Below are 23,133 nucleotides of genomic sequence, written 5' to 3'. Positions count from 1 at the left end.
CCATAGTTGGGTATATCTCCTAGCTATCAGATAAAAAAATGAAAAGAAAGTAAATGTTCCATTCTTGAATTTAAAGCTGTAGTTTGTTGTTGCATTTGTCTATTAAAAAAATATTGCTGCTGAAGAACAATGCTGGGAATCAAACAGTTAATCCATTGTTATTTAATTATTTCTGCAGAACAGTTATGTGTCTGTGTGTTTCCCAGACATCTTTGTTTTGTTTTAAACCTGGAACACGTGCTTGTTTGCTACTGTATAATGTAATTCTGTGATTTTGTTATGATTGGAAAACTGTAGGTGTTGAAGTTATCAAGATCCTGTCTTAATTTCAGTGGTTTTAACCTATTGGGGGGAACAAAAATAAGGTTAATGTCAAGTTAGAATTCCAGCAGGACTGAGTATTGTTGTTTGTGACTGGCCTGTACCTGTGTAACAGCCCCCAAAGCATTGTTCTATTTTTCTGTTATCTTGCCTACAAAGCTTGATGCATTTTATCATGGTTTTTAGTTGGTGGCTGATTGGGAGGACTTGTAATCCTCTCATGTATTCTCTTGTATTGCATTTATTGCTTGACTGTATGTATCCAGCTCCAAGAGGCCAAGCAAATGGAGAAGGAGAGACACAGGCAACATCATCTGCAGCAGTCCCCGGTTAGCCAGCATGAGCCCGACTCCCCGCAGCTCAGAAGGCTGAAGGAGCAGCCAGTGAAGCAGCTACCTCAGGAACCTGCAGGAGAGCCAGAGCACCCCGCTAATGAGGCAGAGAAGAGCGTCCACGAAGACACCGAGCCAGAAAATGGATCTGAGTTCTGCAGTGCAGAAAATGAGCAAACCGAGGCTGATCAGGCTACAGCAGCAGCAGCAGAGGGTAGCAAATTCATTCTCTCTCTCTCTCTCTCTCTCTCTCTCTCTCTCTCTCTCTCTCTCTCTCTCTCTCTCTCTCTCTCTCTCTCTCTCTCTCTCTCTCTCTCTCTCTCTGAGTTCTCTTTTGCTTTGGAAGATTCAGTTCAGGCTGGAGGCAGTTGCAGTATAACCCAGTGTTAACAATAAAAGCCCTTGTTACATAACAATGCTTATCTTTAGTGGTTTCCGGTTAACACTACGCAAATTGAAGTTAAGTGTTTATTGCAGGGAGAAAAAAAAAATAAAAATTCACTGCTGCAGTATTTAAACACCATGGCCAGTGGCTCTGACAGTTCCCTTTTTCCTACCACTGCTACTTTTTCCTTCTATTTTGTAAAAGTTTTTGTTTCCAGATAAAATACACCATGTGTGTGTACTGTACACATATTAAAGACACATTATAGTAGATTTGTCTTATATGTGGGTAGTGCTTACATACAGATCATGTTACTTTCCCATATACAGGATATTACTCATGCAGTAAACCATGTAAGTCTGTTGAATCATAGAAACCATCTATGTAATGTAAGTTATAGTAGTATTTATTTTTAAGAGAGTGTGTTGCATCACAGATAAGTGCTTTTATCTTTGTTTTAAATAGCATGTTCCTTTGAAGCTGGAAAGACCTTTATGTCCTAAACTGGATCATAGGTAATTTTCCTTCCTTTTTTTTAAGGTTTGTCTAAACAGGATGGAGGCGACATTGATGGGAGCGACACTCCAAATTATGAAGAAAAGGCACAAGAAATTGTACAGAGGATCCTGCAGGAAGTAGTAAAAACTGTTGTAGGAGGTAGTTTCCGGTTTCCATTTGTTTATTTCTTGAATAAAATATTGTTCTTTAATAACGTGTGATTGTGGAACTCCAGGGAGAGTGTTAATGTACATGCAGAACAGATGTGGACTAAGCTATGCAAGACATTTTGTTGTGTAGCATAACATAAAAACACTTTGCATTAAAAATGCATTTTGATTCTCGTCTTCAGTATTTCCATACATATTCTATTTGTTCATTATTTTTTGTTTCTTTGTATTCATTTTAAGTTCCTCTACATTAACCCTTCGCGGTCCATTTATTCAGCGCCTGTCAGGCGAGTCAGGTCCAATTTATTTTCACACAAGCGGTTTATTTTACATACGCTGTATAAAAGTAATTTTATAAACAGTAAAACAGGTCAGTAATAAGTGTCCTGTTGATATGTCTGCCTCTGCCCCTTTCCTTGTTCGCTGTATTTATCATATATCTCTTCATAGTAGTGCATACTGATAAATCATCTCCTGATCACTTGTTTTATTACCAAACTCCTCCTCCTCAATAATGCGATCCAAGTCATTATTTTATTACTATAACATCTCAAAAAGCTTAGCAAATATCTGTGATATTCTGTCCACCTCCGGGTTTTTTTCGGCTTCTGTCGGCCTCACTCACCCATTGAACGCTTTTCTCTGCTTTTTCTGGAGAAAAAGACTAGGGACCTGTGCTTGACGTCTTGCTGATGATGTCGGACAGGTTCAGGGTCAGGGTCCAACATCAGACTGGAAAGGAAAATTTGTAATGTCAGACCTGGTTCGACCTAGGACCGCAAAGGGTTAAAGAAAGTCAGCGGGAGCTCGGCTTTCTCTTTTATGCTTTGTTTCAGTTTGTTTGTTCAGTTGAGCAGGTGTAATCTTAATATTGAACGGTGGCTGGTCTGTAAAACTACTTTTAAATTTGAAATCTGCCTCTGGTTAGTCGAGGCTCCAGTATTTTACAGTTTGAACTTTAATGAGGTTTTCTGCATGTAGATTCTGGAGAAAGTCCTGGTGGGAACGGAATTGTGGAGAGCACCACTGGAACGCTGGAGGATGAAACTGGATTAGGCAATGACAATGAGAATGTCCATGCAAATGGAATCCCTGGAACTCCAATCTCGGCAAGCTACACTCCGTCCCTTCCCGATGACAGACTGTCTGTTTCTTCAAATGACACTCAGGTGCACTTATCATTCTAAATCCTCAAGAGTCATTTAAATACACGTTAAGACAGTTTTTTATTATAAGAAGCAATACTAATATTTTCACCATTGTTTTTTTTTAGTTGGGTTTCGGCAGTTATGATGAGAAGTGTGAAGTGTCAGTAGCAGAAAACCTTTTCTTTTTGCTAGTAAAGATTAGCAAGATACACAGAGACGTATTTTTCATTATCCAGACAAGCGGTCTTAAATGCCTTAATTTTCCAAAACGGCTTTTTCTAAGTTCTCTTTTCCTCCTTAGGAATCTGGAGTTACAACAGGACCGTCTACTGGTGCTAAATTCTCCCACATTCTACAGAAAGATGCCTTTTTAGTCTTTAGGTCCCTGTGCAAACTTTCTATGAAACCGCTCTCGGACGGACCTCCAGATCCAAAGTGAGTCCTGTATTGTGCTTAGGCTCATTTGTTGTGTTTTTAGGTATTAAATTTAATAAGATAAACAAGCTGTATGATTTTAGCAACCCTAATATGGTTGGCTATTAGTTGAAGTCAGCTCAGTTCATTTTAGCACTTTTACTTGTTTTCCAATGTTATTTATTCATCCTCAGAATTGTCTAAAGTAAGACATTCAAACGTAATTTTCTATTCTTCTCAGTGTCTTTAATCTGTTGTTTAAGCTCTGGTTACTTAACAAAATGCTGTTTTATAGTCTATCGTTAAAATGACATTGCTTAGAAAAATAATTGCAGTGCTTGAAGAAAAGGTAATTAGCATTAGCAAGATCCAGTTTATGTATGTGGTGCTATGACCAATTGCGTATTCAAGGGGATTAGGTATGCACATAAATAAATAAACTTTAATGCATCACTTTAACCAGAACATCTTTTCTTTGGATAAAAACGGTTTGCAATTGAAAGGAATGTTTCCTTTAGCATCAGATGCTATCTGCAGCATTTCCTATTTTTAATAATTAAAATCAATATTTACCTCTGTACACAGCTGCACTGAAACAGTCTTAACCCAGATAATGCTAAATAATCTTTCTCAGTACTGCAAACATAACAAAATAAAACCACTTCACTTAGAATACTAATATTCTACTACCCAGATTTCTGGCATTGCTGTTTATTGTCGATGATAGTTCATTCCTTATATTAGGAATAATGAATAATGCAATTCTCATTATTTATTTTGTGACATTTTAATGGTATATCTAAACCTTGGTAATATGTTTTTCTTTGTGTTGTGGATTTTAAAATCCACATTTCCAATGCAGGTGAAGATATCATTATAGGACAGAGAGATAGTGTTCTCCTTATAGAAATGATGTATCCTTCAGTTATCATTTAGGCATACCTTTTTAAAAACTTAAACTTCTTGTAGGCACTTTTTTCTTCTTTTGGATTGCCAATAACATATTAACTTGAGGCAGTACTGTAATATTCATGTAGTACTAGCTGCAAGTACAACTGCATTGGTTCTACAAAACTAGTGCAGCTTTTGAAACACTCAAGAACTTAGGGTTTGAAGTACTAGGATAAACCCCCATCACTATTACTAGCGACTTCTCAAACGTGCAAGTGTAGTGTGTAGTGTCCTGCCACAGGGCCAGGGACACACAGTGGATGAGCTCGACACAAATATGATTCTGTTTATTTTTGTGTTAATACACTGTATTTTTGGCAAAGAAGTATTTGAACTTGAGCTTGAACTTAAAACTTAATAATCTTCCAGTACCAGTTATTACAAGCTTGATGTATAATAAGAAGAGTCGGCTGATCAGATGTAGACATTAAATGGGTTGAAGGTAGTTTCCCATTACATCAAGTTGTTGGCCTTTGGTTTCCTGTTTTAAATTTGTGTTATTGATCAGGACTTTAAAGAGAGCTGGTGATGGGAATACTAAAACAGTTCTACTGCAATGTATTTAATTAATACAAATCATATTGTTTTAGAACAAAGCGTTTAACCTTAAACTATAAAATAATCCCTCAGGTGCTTCCCCTCTGGAGGAAATTATTAATCTGTTTATTAACATCACTAAATATTATTACACCGTGTAACAATTTATTTTTTTTTTTTTTCCTGGGTAGTAAGTGTTATTTCCTAATTGCTTATGCCTCAAAAGTATAGAAAATGGCTATTATTCCCCACAAACTTTGCTTTTGTGACCAGGACAGGTAAATTTTAAAATATCACTATTTCCAATGAGGAAACAGGCAAATTTGTGTCTTTTCGTTCACATCAAGTCAGAAAAAAAACAACATATGAATCCAAATTAACATGTATTTATACTAAAGTAATTCAAAAATGACTACAAAAGATTTAGAAGTGAGTAGTTTTTCGAGATTTAGGATTATACTGTAATTAATCAGACAGAGCCTTGTAATCCAGTTTGCAAAGTGCACTTTATTTTTATATCCAGGTCTGGTGAGCAATAAACAATAATCCTCCGACAGTACAAAGCAATGTGTGCTGCACAGGGTAGACAGTAATGGACTTCTAGACCCTAAACAGTAAACAATATGTATCTGCCCCACAATAATACCGACATGGTCACCAGTCCTGGGTGATGCAGTAGTGCTTGTGGTGGGTGATGCAGTTTATTTTGTTAAAGTTGTGCAGTGTTGTTCCAGCTAGTGCTGGCCCTCAGCGACAGCTCCGGAATCGTGCTAGCCATCTAGTGCTTTTACAAACAAGACACAAAGACAAACAAATAAAGCACTCACGATACCGAAACAGGGTTCACAGTCCTCTTTGGTTCAATAACACAAACCAAAGTGAAGGAACAAGGAACAGATTACGATTCTCGCTGCTTAGCTCCCTAACAGATCGGCAGGGAGATTTGCAACCAAGATTCATTGGATTTCTGTCACACTACAAACTCGTAACTTGCAGGAAGCCATTCTGAGAAAAAAAAAAAAGTGTAAAATACAACTACAAGACAATATGAAATAAAAATGGAAAACGTTATGATTGCATAAGTATTCAAACCCTTTGCTGTGGCAAACCTAAGTTAATACTTATGCAATTAACATATTTCAGTTTTTTCTCTTTAGTTTTTGCTGATATTTACTGTAACTTATCTTACCCTTAGAAGTCTTCAGTTTGAGCATTCAAGTTTTGAATAAAATATTAAGTTTAAAAAAATGTGTATGCATCATTTTGTAAGTTTACAAAATAGGACACCATAGGAAGGGTCTGAATATTTTTGCAAGGCAGTGTGTGTGTGTGTGTGTGTGTGTGTGTGTGTGTGTGTGTGTGTGTGTATATATATATATATATATATATATATATATATATATATATATATATATATATATATATATATATATACACACACACACACACAGTGCCTTGCAAAAGTATTCAGACCCCTGACCAATTCTCTCATATTACTGAATTACAAATGGTACATTGAAATTTCGTTCTGTTTGATTTTTTTTTTTAAACACTTAAACTCAAAATCAATTATTGTAAGGTGACATTGGTTTTATGTTGGGAAATATTTTTAAGAAAAATAAAAAACTGAAATATCTTGCTTGCATAAGTATTCAACCCCTGTGCTGTGGAAGCTCCCAGTTTGCACCGATGAAAGAAATTGCCCTAACGAGAACACAATTACCTTACTATTGGCCTCCATCTGTGAATCATTAAAGTTACTGTCACATTTTCTGGATAAACCCCACTGTTGAAGGATCATTGGTAAGGCAAATTTAAGAAAAATAAAAAAACTGAAATATCTTGCTTGCATAAGTATTCAACCCCCACACATTAATATTTGGTAGAGCCACCTTTCGCTGCAATAACAGCTTTAAGTCTTTTGGGGTAAGTATGTACCAGCTTTGCACACAGTGTCGGAGTGATTTTGGCCCATTCTTCTTGGCAGATTTGCTCCAGGTTGTTCAGGTTGGTTGGACGATGCTTGTGGACCGCAATTTTCAAATAGTGCCACAGATTCTCAATGGGATTGAGATCAGGACTTTGACTGGGCCACTGCAGGACATTCACCTTTTTGTTCTTGACCCACTCCAATGTTGCTTTGGCCTTGTGCTTGGGATCATTGTCCTGCTGAAAGGTGAATTTCCTCCCAAGCTTCAGTTTTTTAGCGGACTGAAGCAGATTCTCTTGCGGTATTTTCCTGTATTTTGATCCATCCATTCTTCCTTCAATTGTAACAAGATGCCCAGTCCCTGCTGATGAGAAGCATCCCCACAGCATGATGCTGCCACCACCATACTTCACTGTAGGGATGGTGTGTCTTGAGGCATGGGCAGTGTTAGGTTTGCGCCACACATAGAGCTTTGAGTTTTGGCCAAAAAGCTCTATCTTGGTCTCATCTGACCACAAAACCTTTTCCCACATCGCAGCTGGGTCACTCTCATGCTTTCTGGCAAACTCCAGACGTGCTTTCAGATGGTACATTTTGAGTAACGGCTTCTTTCTTGCCACCCTCCCATACAGGCCATTGTTATGCAGAGCTCTTGATATGGTTGACTGGTGCACCATTACTCCACTCCCAGCCACTGAACTCTGTAGCTCCTTCAAAGTGATTGTTGGCCTCTCTGTGGCTTCTCTCACAAGTCTCCTTCTTGTTTGAGCGCTGAGTTTTGAGGGACAGCCTTTTCTTGGCAGTGCCTGGGTAGTGTGATGCAGCTTCCACTTCCTGATTATTGATCCAACTGTGCTCACTGGGATATCCAAACACTTGGATATTATTTTGTACCCTTTCCCTAATCTATGCATTTGTATTACTTTATCTCTAACTTCTGTAGAATGCTCTTTGGTCTTCATTTTCCTTCAGATTCACAGCCTTACCAATGATCCTTCAACAGTGGGGTTTTTATCCAGAAAATGTGACAGCAACTTTAATGGTTCACAGGTGGAGGCCAATGGTAAGGTAATTGTGTCCTTGTTAGGGCAATTTCTTTCATCGGTGCAAACTGGGAGCTTCTACAGCACAGGGGTTGAATACTTATGCAAGCAAGATATTTCAGTTTTTAATTTTTCTTAAAAATATTTCCCAACATAAAACCAATGTCACCTTACAATAATTGATTCTGAGTTTCAGTGTTTAAAAATAAAATATCAAACAGAACGAAATTTCAATGTACCATTTGTAATTCGGTAATATGAGAGAATTGGTCAGGGGTCTGAATACTTTTGCAAGCCACTGTATGTATGTATGTATGTATGTATGTGTGTGTGTATATATATATATATATATATATATATATTAGGGCTGTCAATTAATTGCCCTTCTTTGATTTTAACGCAATTCGGCACACCGTACTTCAGTCCCGGCCGCGGCAACATTGGATTGAGTGTCTGAGTGCAGTTGTTTAAATAGAAAGTTATGCACTGAACTGCGTAATGGAGCAAAGCACAAAAAAATGATTGGGAGTTTTTTTTTTTTTTAAAGTTCTGACAGCTCATTGGACAGAAAGACGCTTACTTGTCTACTGTTAAAGTGAGTACCAGTATCACACACAAATACGTCTAGTCTGCTGCATGATTAACACACCTTCACGTCTCAGAATACACTGGCAGCTCTTCTGCTACAGCCAACAACAGTACAACAACGAATTAAACCCACCAGTTTGGACAGAAATTCAGGATCACTACAAGCCCATGAATCAAGCTAAGCTCGTAGTATGTAGCCTACCAATTTTCCTTTTTAGGTTTGCAGTTTATGGATGTGATGAACAGTTCATTTCCTAGAAGTGCTTACTATAGCTACATCTTTATAAATATATTAAAAAATATATATTTTATAATCGCATTTAAAAATAGATATCCAATTTATTTTATACTCTGATCATTGTATGCTGCTGATCAAGCTTGACCCTCACGTTTTATTGTGTTGGTTGTATTTGTCACTTCTAAATTCTTGTCTCTAGTAAATTTTGGTGACAGTCCGAAGGGGTACATTTCCTGGTTAAATAAATGAGACAAAGTGTGGTACACCGGGGTACCATTGTACCCTGGTTTCTCTTGCTCATATTACATCATAAGAATATTCCTGTTTCACGCAAAACAAAAATGGCTACATGTGCAGGTGGACACTCGTAGTTAAAACGTAAACGAAATACTACTCATCAGACACGTCGCAGAAACTAGAAAAAGCACAGCTGGGCGACCTAAAAAAAAAAAAAACTGCTGTACGTTCAAGTGAGCCCAAACCAGCCCACGTTGTGCAGTTTGTCCTGGTAAAGCAAAAACATATGACACCTGAGGTAGTTTGTAAATAGATTCCAGTGAGTACAAATTGAAAAGGTTACAATCCTAGTGTTTGGTTTGTATTTACTGTATTGTCTAGCTAGGATTGCCGGCTTGTTCTCAAGTTTGTTTCAACAAGTTATTTACAGTTTTCAAAACGTTTACGTGAATACATCTTTTTGTATAACTGTGTATTAATTATTTACTTGCACCACACAACATTGCAGGCAATGTGACAATCAAAAAACATCCTGTTAATACATGTGTTTTAACTTGTTTTGCTTTCTGTATTTGAGCCAATGGCAAAAATAAATAATTTGACAAAGATAGCGAATTTGCACAGGGTACTGCATTTGTACCGTTAAGGATAATAATAATAGCATCAGTAATAAAACAAATTTAAATTAGATGGATGTAGTAATTGTATCAATCTAATATGCGATTAAAACCAAGATTAACAAAGATTCATTCTTTTAATTGCGAGATTAATCACAATTCTTTTTTTAATTGCTTGACAGCCCTCATATATATATATAAATTTAAGGAACTTGAACATATTTCTGGTGATTGACTTTAACCACTCTTGAAATCTGAAGGTAATGGATTACTTTAGCAACCTGAATCTCTGGGAATAACACACTTATGTAATTGCTGTCTAAATTGCTTGTCTTTTTAACACTGTGAAATGTGGCAGTGTGTTAAACTATTTATGATTTTATGTCTTTCCTATAGGTCTCATGAACTACGATCAAAGGTTCTCTCTCTACAGCTGCTTCTATCAATCCTGCAAAATGCAGGACCCATCTTCAGGACAAACGAGATGTTTATTAACGCTATAAAACAGTACCTGTGTGTTGCATTATCAAAAAACGGCGTTTCATCCGTTCCAGAGGTCTTTGAGCTTTCTCTCTCAATTTTCCTCACTTTGCTTTCAAACTTCAAGACACATCTCAAGATGCAAATTGAGGTACCAGTTATTTTAAATATATACACCTGTATATAAGATATATCATGGGAACTGTTCATTGATCTATTCGCTGATCGAAATAGTGTTATTGTTTAAGTAATTCAATTGATTATTGAAAATCAAACCTCTAAGGGGTCAAGTGAATCTCATTTTAGTGAGTATTTATGTATACATTTTAAAATATGTAATAATTGTGGTCATGATTTAAACAATGGCACTATTTAGATTAATTGAATGGTTATAATAATAATAACAATCTTCCAGATTTGCTGCTTCCCTAGCAATGTGTAATGGAAACTACTGTAGGAACCGCTTCCTGTGTGCAGCATTGTGCACAAATAAAGCCAGTCCATATCTCACACTTGATCAAATAGTAGCCACTGTACCTATGTTCTATTGAGGACAGGCAACCAGTGAACATTTATTTGACCTATACTATTCATACTGCATCATTGTGTGTGTTTCATTAAAAGCCTCATAAACAATGCAGTATAACGCTGTATTTTCCTTTCCAGGTGTTCTTCAAAGAAATCTTCCTCTACATTCTGGAGACATCCACTAGCTCTTTTGACCATAAATGGATGGTTATTCAGACCCTGACCCGGATATGTGCAGGTGCAGTTTGTTAGATTTCTCCATCAACTGTATCTTGCAGTATGTCTGTAGTAAACATATGTATTTGTAGTGAATATTTTGGTAACCGAGTCTTTTTTTTGTATTTGCAGATGCCCAGGGTGTGGTGGATATTTATGTAAACTATGATTGTGACTTGAATGCTGCTAATATATTTGAAAGGCTAGTGAATGACTTATCAAAAATTGCCCAGGGGCGAGCAGGACATGAGCTGGGTATGACTCCTGTTCAGGTACAAAACAGTATTTGCTGATTTTTGTGTTTGTAATTACAAATTACTTATACGTTGTCATAGTCCAATAAAGTATTAACAAAAAAATAAACTGTATGCAACTATGTTATTTGTAACTTTTCATTATCCTAAGAAACTCATTCTGAACTTTGTTCTGTAGGAACTGAGCCTCAGAAAGAAGGGATTGGAGTGCCTGGTTTCAATCCTGAAATGCATGGTAGAATGGAGTAAAGATCAGTATGTCAACCCTAACTCCCAAACTAGCCTTGGTAAGATGTGTTTGTTCTTGCCGCGTTTTAAAATCTGATTTTAAAGAAAGAGGTGATAGTCAGTAATACATTTATGTTTATGCTTTTAAATTATTATTGTAGAGATGTATAAGCAGATATATGAACCACAGGGGTGATAATTGTGTCTTCACATCAGTATCCCCTGCTTAGATGAAATGCAATGCTCCTGTATTGTGTAGGCGTTTAGGATAAATAAATACATATTGGGATAGAAGGTTCATATTGTAAGGAGGTTTAATACATTGGTTAATTGTATTTAAGTTGTCATTCCTGTGTAGTTATTTTATTTTCAGATTAACAATAGTTATCTTGAAAATGAGGTTAATACAATAAAGGACACATGCTTCTCTACCATGACACTCATTTACAGTTCTGGGGTGATGTTTGTGATTGTCACCACATTCTAGCACTATTGTTTGCATTAGTGTAGGGCAGTCTGAGGATTCTCATCATTTTGGTTCTTCAGGCAAAGGCGTGATTTTCTGTGCTAATAGAATCTGAGCCCATGGGTTTTTTTTTTTTTTTGATTTTTTTTTTTTTTTTTTTTTTTTTTTTTTTTTTTTTTTTTTTTTTTTTTTTTTTTTTTTTTTTTTTGAGACAGCTCTGAAATTCTATTATCTGAAGCAGAGATACAGCAAGCTTCTTTATCTTAATCATACATGCCTAGTGCTTACCCTTATCAATTTGGTTAGTGGTTACCCTCTGAGAAAAAGGAAAACTGGGATGTAATCGTTTATCCTCACAGATGACTACTGATTACATGCTGGCATTAGCAGGCGCTAGTCTTGCTGTTTAAGTAGGCCTTCCTCTCCCAGAAGAGATTACTGAAGGATCTCTTTTTTAAGGTGACTGTTCCTTGTGCATCTTTTAAAGTGATGACATGAAACTACACATTGTATATCCACACATACACATTTATACTTTCATATTATACTGTAGTGCAACAATATAGTGAACATCTTAAAAGTTATTTTTCCTAATTAAAGTAATGGTGTGAAAAAGGAGGATTCATGTTATTTAACAGTTTGGAATTTCCCTGGTGTATATTACAGTAATCTTACTACTCCATTATTACTTACTATTTTGCACTGGCTGAAAAGGAAGAGCAGGTGGGTAACAGTAGCAGATGTTTGAAGTTGGTTGCATTAGTAATAGTATTTAAGGGTTTATTTTACTTGGTGACGGGTTTGAAAATGCTTTTCGTGAACAATCGTAGTTGTTTTTTATTGTTGTATTTTTGCTTCTTGAGTTTGTTTTCTCTTGGTTGTTTTTGTCAGTATGCGAGTTTTTGCACATCATAAATATATATTTTTTATTTATTATGAACACAACACCTTGTTTACTTGTTCAGTAAACTTTGAATTTTAGCTGTAATTATCTCACTGGTTCCACTAAGATTAGAAACTAGGAAACCTCACTGTAATGTTAAGTGCATTTTAAATGCTTGTACAAAGGAGAGCAAAACTATTAAGTGCCATGAAAAAGACAATTATTGGTTCATAACAGCATTAATACCTTCTGCGCTCTGTAGTATTTCATAGATAACTGACCTTACATTCAACTTGGGACGCTTAAAAAAGCTGTTGTGATCTAGCTGCTAATGCCAGCTGTGGAGACTGTTACTGCATAATTAGTTTGCACGAAGGACTGCTTTTAATTCTGTTTCTTGAACTAATTGAATTGCCAGCTGTCTGTTTTAATTGGAGTACACCTTATGTCTTGCATTTTTCTTCTTTAGGCCAGGAAAAGTCTTCAGAACAGGAGACCAATGAAACCAAACACCCTGAAACCATAAACCGATACGGAAGCATAAATTCCTTAGACTCCACAGCATCCTCGGGAATAGGCAGTTACAGCACACAGATGTCTGGGACTGACAACCCAGAGCAGTTTGAGGTGCTAAAGCAACAGAAAGAAATAATAGAGCAAGGCATTGATCTGTAAGTTGGCTCAAATTGTGCTCTTGCTATATGCAGCATACAATGTGGATCTCTCCTTAAAAGTGTCACACAGTCATGTTTAATTTTAAACTAAAATACAAATCCATGAAATCTATTTACTATATTCTTCTAAAGTGTAACCTTCTATAGCCTATGCTTCAATAGTCCACTAACAAACTGCAATGGCAAAGGTTATGAATGTCATCAGCAATTCTCTGCTATAGCCCAGAATGTAAATAATATAAATAAATAAACACTTCTTTTCAACTGGAAACAATGGTAACATGTTCAATGTGATATCAATGTTCTTAAATGTTCTGTTTTGTGGCTATATGGGGCACTGCTTCTATAATACTGACCAAGCAGCACGGCAGACCAGAACACACTTTTGTAGATGGTTGATAGAGATATGTATCTCAACATGTTTCGTACAGATTCAATAAGAAACCAAAGAGAGGAATCCAGTACCTCCAAGAACAAGGCATGCTTGGCACCACAGCTGAAGATATCGCCCAGTTCCTACATCAGGAGGAAAGACTAGACTCAGTAAGATGTTTCCTAAAAATTTTTTTTTTTTTTTTTTTTTCATCTGACCTGTGAAAGTTTCCCAGCCATGTGAACTCCACAATAGATGAATTTTAAAATTAAACTGTTTACTTTCAGAAAGTTGCTAATTGAACTTGACCTTGGTAAATCTGGTCCTATGCTTTGTTTTTAGGTAATAATGGTGTTACTTTTATAATCTCTTTCAATCAAAATGTGCCACGTTTACTTTTGGGTCAGGTAAAAACACTGTGTATTGAACCACTGTAACTGGGTGGAGACATTACCTGAAATACCTGTGAACAAAGAAATACAGTAAACCAAAGAGAGCATAAATCTACCTTCCACTGCCAGTAATGGGTGTATTGGATGATGTTTTATATCAGGCAAATTGTGTATATGTGTGTGTACGTGTGTGTGTGTGTGTGTATATACAGTGCCTTGCAAAAGTATTCAGACCCCTGACCAATTCTCTCATATTACCGAATTACAAATGGTACATTGAAATTTCGTTCTGTTTGATATTTTATTTTTAAACACTGAAACTCAGAATCAATTATTGTAAGGTGACATTGGTTTTATGTTGGGAAATATTTAAGAAAAATAAAAAACTGAAATATCTTGCTTGCTTAAGTATTCAACCCCTGTGCTGTGGAAGCTCCCAGTTTGCACCGATGAAAGAAATTGCCCTAACGAGGACACAGTTACCTTACCATTGGCCTCCATCTGTGAATCATTAAAGTTGCTGTCACATTTTCTGGATAAAAACCCCACTGTTGAAGGATCATTGGTAAGGCTGTGAATCTGAAGGAAAATGAAGACCAAAGAGCATTCTACAGAAGTTAGAGATAAAGTAATACAAATGCATAGATTATGGAAAGGGTACAAAATAATATCCAAGTGTTTGGATATCCCAGTGAGCACAGTTGGATCAATAATCAGGAAGTGGAAGCTGCATCACACTACCCAGGCACTGCCAAGGAAAGGCTGTCCCTCAAAACTCAGCGCTCAAACAAGAAGGAGACTTATGAGAGAAGCCACAGAGAGGCCAACAATCACTTTGAAGGAGCTACAGAGTTCAGTGGCTGGGAGTGGAGTAATGGTGCACCAGTCAACCATATCAAGAGCTCTGCATAACAGTGGCCTGTATGGGAGGGTGGCAAGAAAGAAGCCGTTACTCAAAATGTACCATCTGAAAGCACGTCTGGAGTTTGCCAGAAAGCATGAGAGTGACCCAGCTGCGATGTGGGAAAAGGTTTTGTGGTCAGATGAGACCAAGATAGAGCTTTTTGGCCAAAACTCAAAGCGCTATGTGTGGCGCAAACCTAACACTGCCCATGCCTCAAGACACACCATCACTACAGTGAAGTATGGTGGTGGCAGCATCATGCTGTGGGGATGCTTCTCATCAGCAGGGACTGGGCATCTTGTTACAATTGAAGGAAGAATGGATGGAGCAAAATACAGGAAAATACTGCAAGAGAATCTGCTTCAGTCCGCTAAAAAACTGAAGCTTGGGAGGAAATTCACCTTTCAGCAGGACAATGATCCCAAGCACAAGGCCAAAGCAACATTGGAGTGGCTCAAGAACAAAAAGGTGAATGTCCTACAGTGGCCCAGTCAAAGTCCTGATCTCAATCCCATTGAGAATCTGTGGCACTATTTGAAAATTGTGGTCCACAAGCATCGTCCAACCAACCTGAACAACCTGGAGCAAATCTGCCAAGAAGAATGGGCCAAAATCACTCCGACACTGTGTGCAAAGCTGGTACATACTTACCCCAAAAGACTTAAAGCTGTTATTGCAGCGAAAGGTGGCTCTACCAAATATTAATGTGTGGGGGTTGAATACTTATGCAAGCAAGATATTTCAGTTTTTATTTTTCTTAAAAATATTTCCCAACATAAAACCAATGTCACCTTACAATAATTGATTTTGAGTTTAAGTGTTTTTAAAAAAAAAAAAAAAAATCGAACAGAACGAAATTTCAATGTACCATTTGTAATTCAGTAATATAAGAGAATTGGTCAGGGGTCTGAATACGTTTGCAAGGCACTGTGTGTGTGTGTGTGTGTGTGTGTGTATGTATATATATATATATATATATATATATATATATATATATATATATATATATTTTTAAAACTGGGCAGTGAACATTATAACCCTGTTTTATATTATGAAATGCTGCATCTTGTAAAAGTGTGCCAACACAGTGTGTGACTTCTTCACATTGGTATCTGTTTCAGACTCAGGTAGGCGAGTTCCTCGGTGACAATGATCGGTTCAGTAAAGAGGTGATGTACGCTTACGTGGACCAGATGGACTTTCAAGGAAAAGATTTTGTCTGTGCACTCCGCATGTTCTTAGAGGGATTTCGTCTTCCAGGAGAAGCTCAAAAGATTGACCGGCTAATGGAGAAATTTGCTGCAAGATATTTGGAATGCAATCAAGGGTTAGTGTTTTACAAACTGCAAATATGTTGAGTTGTATGGTGCCTTTAATGAATGCAATGTTATTAAACTGCCTCTGTTTTGCATCCAACCAGGCAAACTCTGTTTGCAAGTGCAGACACAGCATACGTCCTTGCCTACTCAATCATTATGCTGACAACAGACCTTCATAGTCCACAGGTATGTAAATAGAATAAATGGTCTTGTTCCACTATTGTTTGTCTGGTGGTTCCAATACTTGAACACAGACCAATGGACTAAAGAAGTCCTTCGTGGTAAAATAAATTAATAAAAATAGAGACAGATGTGACTGCCTTTTGTGGTTTTGTTTTTTATTTCCATAAAAAAAATCCTTCATAGCTAGTAGAATGAGGTCCTGACAGATCATTAAAGTGCAATAGAAATGTGATAAACTGTAAGTTAAAGGGTGAGGAATGTATGCCAGTTATTTCACAGTAACTGTGATGTATAATAATTTATGGCCCATTTTAATATGTGCTACATTTCTGTAATATAAAGTATTACAGTTAAAAATAGATTATTATGATCTATTGTGACGTTACAATATTTTTTATATTTTGTAAAACATAGCTCTGTTTACTTTTTGAGTTGCTTTATTATTGCAGCAGATAGCTCGGCTGCATGCAGATAGTCATCGTTTTAAGCTTTTATCATGTGTGTAGTGTAATTATTTGTTTTTGTTTTAACTCACAGGTAAAGAATAAAATGACAAAAGAGCAATACATAAAGATGAATAGAGGGATTAATGACAGCAAAGATTTACCTGAGGAATATCTTTCAGCTATATACAATGAAATTGCAGGAAAGAAGATATCTATGAAAGAAACAAAAGAAATAACAATTAAATCAAATAAGCAAAGTAAGTAAGAACTTTTCTCGTTCCTCACATGAAAATGTAATATAATAGTCTGGAGAGATACATTAGTTTTTGTTGAATGTGTTTAATGATGTCTGTCATGGATTATGTTATTCCTAGGTCTGAGACGATACTGAAATCCTCCAGAATCTTAAAAATCATTGTTTAAGTGTTTATTCCTCATTGAAAACATTGAGAGACTTTTTTCGAAATGTTTGTCATTAGATTTTCAAAGTTTCTTTCAGTATTTCTAAATGTATCACTGTTGAATGTTTTATACAGTAGTTATGAATAACATAGCATTTATTTAGATTGGCTTTAATTAGAGCATTTGTTGTACCCTTGAATCAAACTTTTAAAAAGAGAAATGCAGGACATTTAGAATTAAACTTAGTAACACTTAAATTTTTAGTAGGGATTTGTTACCGGGTCACATTAGCATGTTAAATTTCTCCTTAGCTGCTGAAGGCAAATACCACCTATATTAACTGTGGTTGCTTTGCATAGTTTTAGAATTGCATGGATGAATTAGATTAAAATGTCCCGAATGCCTGCTCTAGATTTGTGATATACACTATTTGATAGAACTGTTTGCTCTCAATGTTACAGGTGTGGCCAGTGCGAAGCAGAGAAGGATTCTGTATAACCTTGAGATGGATCAGATGGCTAAGACAGCAAAGGCCCTCATGGAAGCTGTGAGCCATGTACAGGCCCCGTTCACGAGTGCAACCCACCTGGAGCATGTCAGACCAATGTTTAAGGTGCGAGGCGACACTATGTTTCAAGCAGTGTTTTGTTCTAGTATAAAAATACTTGTCCCAGCACAAAATAAGATGTATATGAGTGTTCTGAAATCTGACATTTTGATTGCCTGAGAATGGCTTCACGAATTGGAAGTGCTATTGGTGGCATTTTGCATGTGGTATGGTGTGTTTTTTTTTTTTTTTAAACACAATGCAATGCTGTTTTTTTCTGCAACAGTGTTTATGAACACCATTCCCAAGTTATCAAAACCGTGACCATAAAAATCCTGGAGTTTTTATTTTTAACTTGTGTCTAGGCTAAGCTGTCCAGATAAGAGAGATTTTCTCCACAATATAACAGAAATACGACCCTAAATGATTCAGCATAGCTTTGATTTCTTATTATTTTTTTTAATAAATACAGTAACATAAAAAAAAAAAGAGTAAGACGTTCTTTACAACTCAGCAGTGACTGTGAAATAGATCTGTTTTTCAAATCCTTTTTTAAGTCCAATTTTTTTTGGTAATGGCATGGTGTGCTCTGCTTTAGAGAATGCAAATGAATTGTATTTAAACCAAGAAAAAATGTGTTGCGTTCTAATTGTGATAATTTATGTATTAATTGCATCCCTTTGGCTTATTGGATGTCACAAGAGCTCTAATCTGCAATTTAATTAAATCTTTTTTTTTTTTTCTTTTTTTTAGCTGGCATGGACACCCTTTTTAGCAGCATTCAGTGTTGGGTTGCAAGACTGCGATGATACAGAAGTGGCTTCTTTGTGCCTTGAGGGCATACGGTGTGCGATTAGGATAACTTGTATCTTTACTATTCAGGTATATAATAAAAAAAGCTATTCACAGGAATTAAAGATTGCAATTTATGTATTTATTTTTTTGGCCTTTGCTTTTGTTTCATCGTCAGTTTGGTGATTTTCTGAATTTTATTGGTCAGGATTACATTAGTTGATTTAAACCTGGTCTTTTTCACTTGCTTCATTCCGGGGTCATCACTGAAACGTCTACGTTTGTACACTGTTTAATTTTCATTTTTGCTGTGTTCAGACTCAGCTGTAAAACCAAACCAAGACTGATTCCAGACCGATCTGTCTGTTCAGACTAACCCTGAGATCAGTCTGAGACCGATTCAGCTCAGATCTGCTGGGTTTTCAAAAGAGCCTGTGGAAGGGTGGTGGCTAATTCACGGACACAGGAGGCAGACAAGTGAATTTGGCAACACCGCACAGGTGCCCAGTTTTATTTCATGGTGCTGTTTTTTCTTTAATCCCGCAGATGGTGCTGTGGGTCCGTGGTCTGATTTACCGACGATGGTAAACAGAACTACGGGCATACCAAGCAATGGTACACAATACCGGTGCCCTTGCCAGAAGGCACAAAGAAACAGGGAAAATAAAACAGTAACAAAAACTACAAAGAAAAGGTGCTGCACTTTGCAGCGATATCCCGGTCGCCGCTGCCCGTGCGACCCGGATCACCGTCCTACGCTGCCGGCTCACTAGCCTGCTCTGATATACTAATCAGGGGTCTGCCCAAGGGTTCCCCGCCCTCAGTGTCTCGCTCTGAACCTCCGTTTCTTTCTCTCCCACTGGTTCTCGGTCGCTGACCAGCGCTTCCGCACTCTCGCCGCGTTTAACAGGGCAGACCTGAGGAAACAGCAGAGCGTTATTTTATAGGACCAACAATCTCCCAAGACTCGCCTCTCAGCCATTCAGAGAGGGGGAAAGTCCACACACCCACTTTCCCACCTCCCCGTGTCACTGCCATTACTTACAGGCAGCCCGTGAACACGCCAGCAGAGTCAGCACAGATCTCTCCCTGCTACAGAGCCATTCAAGTAGTCTGAACAGACAGATTGATTCTATAATGTCTTTGTTTTGTTTTTGAAACACAGTGTAGAGACAGGGGTAGAATTGTGCTTACCTTTTTGTATTTCACTGGAATAAAGAGCTGCAGTTTCTTGTACAAAGCATCAAAGGTGGATCCCAAACCACTAATCCATGATATTTCTGCATATTCTTTTTTCGCAAAGAAAGACAGGACAATAAATATCAGACAGTTTCTGAAGCTGTTACACATTTTTATGGTGGTTCGTTAAGGACAGGAACTTAACAAAATAAAATAAAATAATATTAAAATAAATAACTATTCTGAGATCTGGACATAATTTATCTTGTGATCTCGACATAATTATGTATTTGTTTTTAGTTATCTGAAAATGTCATGTGTCTCATTTAAGCATATTTTTTGTTGCCATGGAAATGACAAGCAACACCCCCCTTAGATTGATTAAATAAAAAGTGTTTGAATAGCTCGGAGACTGGTCTTGTCAGAGCCGTTCTCTGAGGAACTAGCCTGAGAGAGTTTGTATTCTGAACACAGCTGCCCATTAAACCCACTTAATTCTGTGTACATGGAGTGAATTTAGAGTGTTGGGACAGGATACATCTGCTTCACTTAATTTAAAGTGATAGTCTAGGACTGCAAGAAAGTTGTTATACTAATGAGAGGCAAGAAAATGTTTTTTAAATAAAGCCCCTTTTATAGTGTTCAATATTTTTAATGGAGTAATTATTACATATTCACCTAAATGATTTTATGTGTTCATCTTTGGTATAAATACAGCTTCTCTGGTTGCTTGTTGTCAGATGTTTCTGTATTTTTTATTTTTTTTTAAATGAAGTTGAGGGAAGTCTTAAAAGTCCAGTACCATAAACTGAATCTAAGGGTGTATTTATTTTTCAGTGTATAATATTTTGTATCAAAATTAGGATACATTTTATGTATATTTCTATTTTCTACTGAAACACAGTAGAAAACAAAATGTTAAATCATCTTTACAGAATTACATAAACTTTAACAATGCTGTTAAAATGTTTTCAGTCACGGCATACTGCTAACTATTTAACTGGTTGTTCATTTTACAGCTTGAGAGAGATGCATACGTCCAGGCTCTAGCAAGATTTACCTTACTGACAGCAAGCTCTGGCATTACGGAAATGAAGCAGAAGAACATTGACACAATCAAAACCCTCATCACTGTGGCACACACAGATGGGAATTATTTGGGGACCTCCTGGCATGAGGTAACAAAGACTTGTTTGTTTTCATTCCTGTATCATACTTGTACGTAATACTATCTCAGCGCGTTGAGTTGATAAGGTGACGGAACACATTTACAAGTTTTTGTGCCAGTAAAAGTGCACAAGTAACCTCCAGTACACTGAACTTGCCAAAGATTTTGTCAGCTTGACTTTCTTATAGACTTACCAGTGCAAAGTTTGCTCAACTTTGTTCCAAGCAGAATAAAAAAAAAAAAAAAAAAACATGCCAAAACTAATATAAAGCAACCAAGATGTACATTTTTATAGTTTTGAAACATCAATAACAAAAACGGTAGCACTTGAACAAAATCTTAGTAAACCTAGCACGTTTGAGTTCTTCTAACCCTAATGCCAAGGATGGCCAGATGTGCTACTCTGGAGGGAGGCTGCTTCCCCTGTTATGTGCTGCACAGCCCTGCAGGCCTTCTGGAGGAGATTGTGTGCAGCGCTTGGGATGCCTGGGCATGAAAGCTATGCTATAAATCTAAATTGTTTCAAATCTTAGGTGAAGGATGAAGGAAGTAGTAAATTAAATAGGAACATCGGCACACTTAAACCCTGTTGATATATAAACCCAGCTACAGTTGATGTGTATGTGTTGTGTTTTTACATTTTTAGATCCTGAAGTGCATCAGCCAGCTGGAGTTGGCTCAGTTGATAGGCACTGGAGTGAAGCCCCGCTATATCTCAGGGACAGTGCGAAGTAAAGAGGGAACCATTACTGGCACTAAGGAACAGACATCAGATGAGTATGTCGGTCTGGGGCTAGGTAAGTTAATGTGATCTCTGTTAACACATTGAACACTATTTTGATGTACGGTATATATTTCAAGGTTTTAATCTGCATTTTATTTACTTGTCATTTTTTATTTATTTTTTCCCTTATTTTTTTAAATAAATTTTCAACATGCAAGTCGGAGGGAATGTGGATCGCAAGCAGATAGCTAGCATTCAGGAATCTATTGGAGAGACCAGCTCACAAAGTGTAGTTGTAGCTGTCGACAGGTATAGTAATATTATTTTGGGTTCTTTGAGCTTACAAGTGAGATTTTTTTTTTTCTGAACTATGAGGCTACATCATCAGAAATTGTCACACAGATTTGCTAGTAATTTGCAGATGTTTTTCAGTACATTCATCCACATACTGTAAATATCATTTGACACCCAGGATCTGTTTCTTTATCTGAATAAAAGGTACAACAAATGATTATTTAACAAAAGTGTACATTTCGTATTGTACCTACAAACATGGTACGTACAAGTGTGAATCAAAAATCAAAAGTGTGATTTTGGAATCAAAGTCATTTTGATTTGATTTGATGTTCCGTGCATTCAAAATAACAGCAGTGAAGTAGATCCTATCTGAAGTGGCCTGAAATCTTGTAGCAGAGACTTTTCAAGCTACTGGAAGTTAAATGGCCGAGCTATTGGAGGCTCTATCTTGGGAATTGCTTACCTAAATTGAATTCAAACTTACATGGACATTTATACCACATAAAGTGAACGTAAGACTGACTCCACACATATGTTATTTGTAACCTTGACGGGGATGTGCATGTCACTGACATGCCTTGTTTTTCTTGCAGGATATTCACAGGATCTACCAGACTAGATGGCAATGCAATTGGTGGGTATTGCTAAAAATAATTAAATAAATAGTGTGCAAAAAAGAATGAATGTGTGAAAAAAGAAATGTTTTCTTTTGCAGTTGATTTTGTACGTTGGCTGTGTGCTGTATCTATGGATGAACTAGCCTCCCCTACACACCCGCGCATGTTTAGCCTACAAAAGATAGTCGAGATCTCATATTACAACATGGGTCGAATCAGGCTTCAGTGGTCGAGAATCTGGGAAGTTATTGGAGATCATTTTAATAAGGTAATTATTTATTTATTTATTTATTTATATCAGATGACTTTTTTTGTTAATTAGATTTAGTGCTGGGACAAATATTGAAATACTCCAACAAGCACTTCTTTAATGTATTCTGTGTCAGCAATGACCATGTTCATATTTGTTCACATGCCGTCATTTATAAAGGACTGTATAAAAAAGACATCCGCAAGGAAACCAGTTCATCAGTGATAGCTGAAATAAATCCTGCTTTACAGTGGAGTGTTTCTCTTCTTTCTTTAATTTGATGGCTACAAATTATTCTTTTTGTTTTCCAGCTAATTCAGAAGTAATGAATATCTGAATATTAGTACATTTTAAAAGAATATTCTAACATGACAAACTCATGGTCGCCCAGCAATGTTATGT

General features: G+C 36.8%; 1 protein-coding gene across 1 annotated transcript in view; it reads left to right on the top strand.

Moving 5' to 3' along the window:
• LOC121314341 (brefeldin A-inhibited guanine nucleotide-exchange protein 1) overlaps positions 1–23,133 on the top strand; it is a 76,297-nt gene that overhangs the window by 30,711 nt on the left and 22,453 nt on the right. Inside the window, exons 6-25 of the mRNA XM_041247480.1 lie at positions 588–867; positions 1,579–1,695; positions 2,688–2,875; positions 3,156–3,289; positions 9,806–10,040; positions 10,556–10,655; positions 10,766–10,905; positions 11,066–11,174; positions 12,934–13,135; positions 13,570–13,681; positions 15,929–16,134; positions 16,228–16,312; positions 16,847–17,012; positions 17,619–17,770; positions 18,458–18,586; positions 20,695–20,853; positions 21,490–21,640; positions 21,786–21,876; positions 22,458–22,498; positions 22,580–22,749. Coding sequence (XP_041103414.1) covers positions 588–867; positions 1,579–1,695; positions 2,688–2,875; positions 3,156–3,289; positions 9,806–10,040; positions 10,556–10,655; positions 10,766–10,905; positions 11,066–11,174; positions 12,934–13,135; positions 13,570–13,681; positions 15,929–16,134; positions 16,228–16,312; positions 16,847–17,012; positions 17,619–17,770; positions 18,458–18,586; positions 20,695–20,853; positions 21,490–21,640; positions 21,786–21,876; positions 22,458–22,498; positions 22,580–22,749 — 2,967 coding nt within the window. The remainder of the gene's footprint in view (positions 1–587; positions 868–1,578; positions 1,696–2,687; positions 2,876–3,155; positions 3,290–9,805; positions 10,041–10,555; positions 10,656–10,765; positions 10,906–11,065; positions 11,175–12,933; positions 13,136–13,569; positions 13,682–15,928; positions 16,135–16,227; positions 16,313–16,846; positions 17,013–17,618; positions 17,771–18,457; positions 18,587–20,694; positions 20,854–21,489; positions 21,641–21,785; positions 21,877–22,457; positions 22,499–22,579; positions 22,750–23,133) is intronic.

The sequence above is a fragment of the Polyodon spathula genome, chromosome 4 (assembly GCF_017654505.1).
Source record: "Polyodon spathula isolate WHYD16114869_AA chromosome 4, ASM1765450v1, whole genome shotgun sequence".
Taxonomy (NCBI): Eukaryota; Metazoa; Chordata; class Actinopteri; order Acipenseriformes; family Polyodontidae; genus Polyodon; species Polyodon spathula.
The sequence above is the reverse complement of the archived record's forward strand: the minus strand, read 5'-3'. Positions and strand labels throughout refer to the sequence as shown.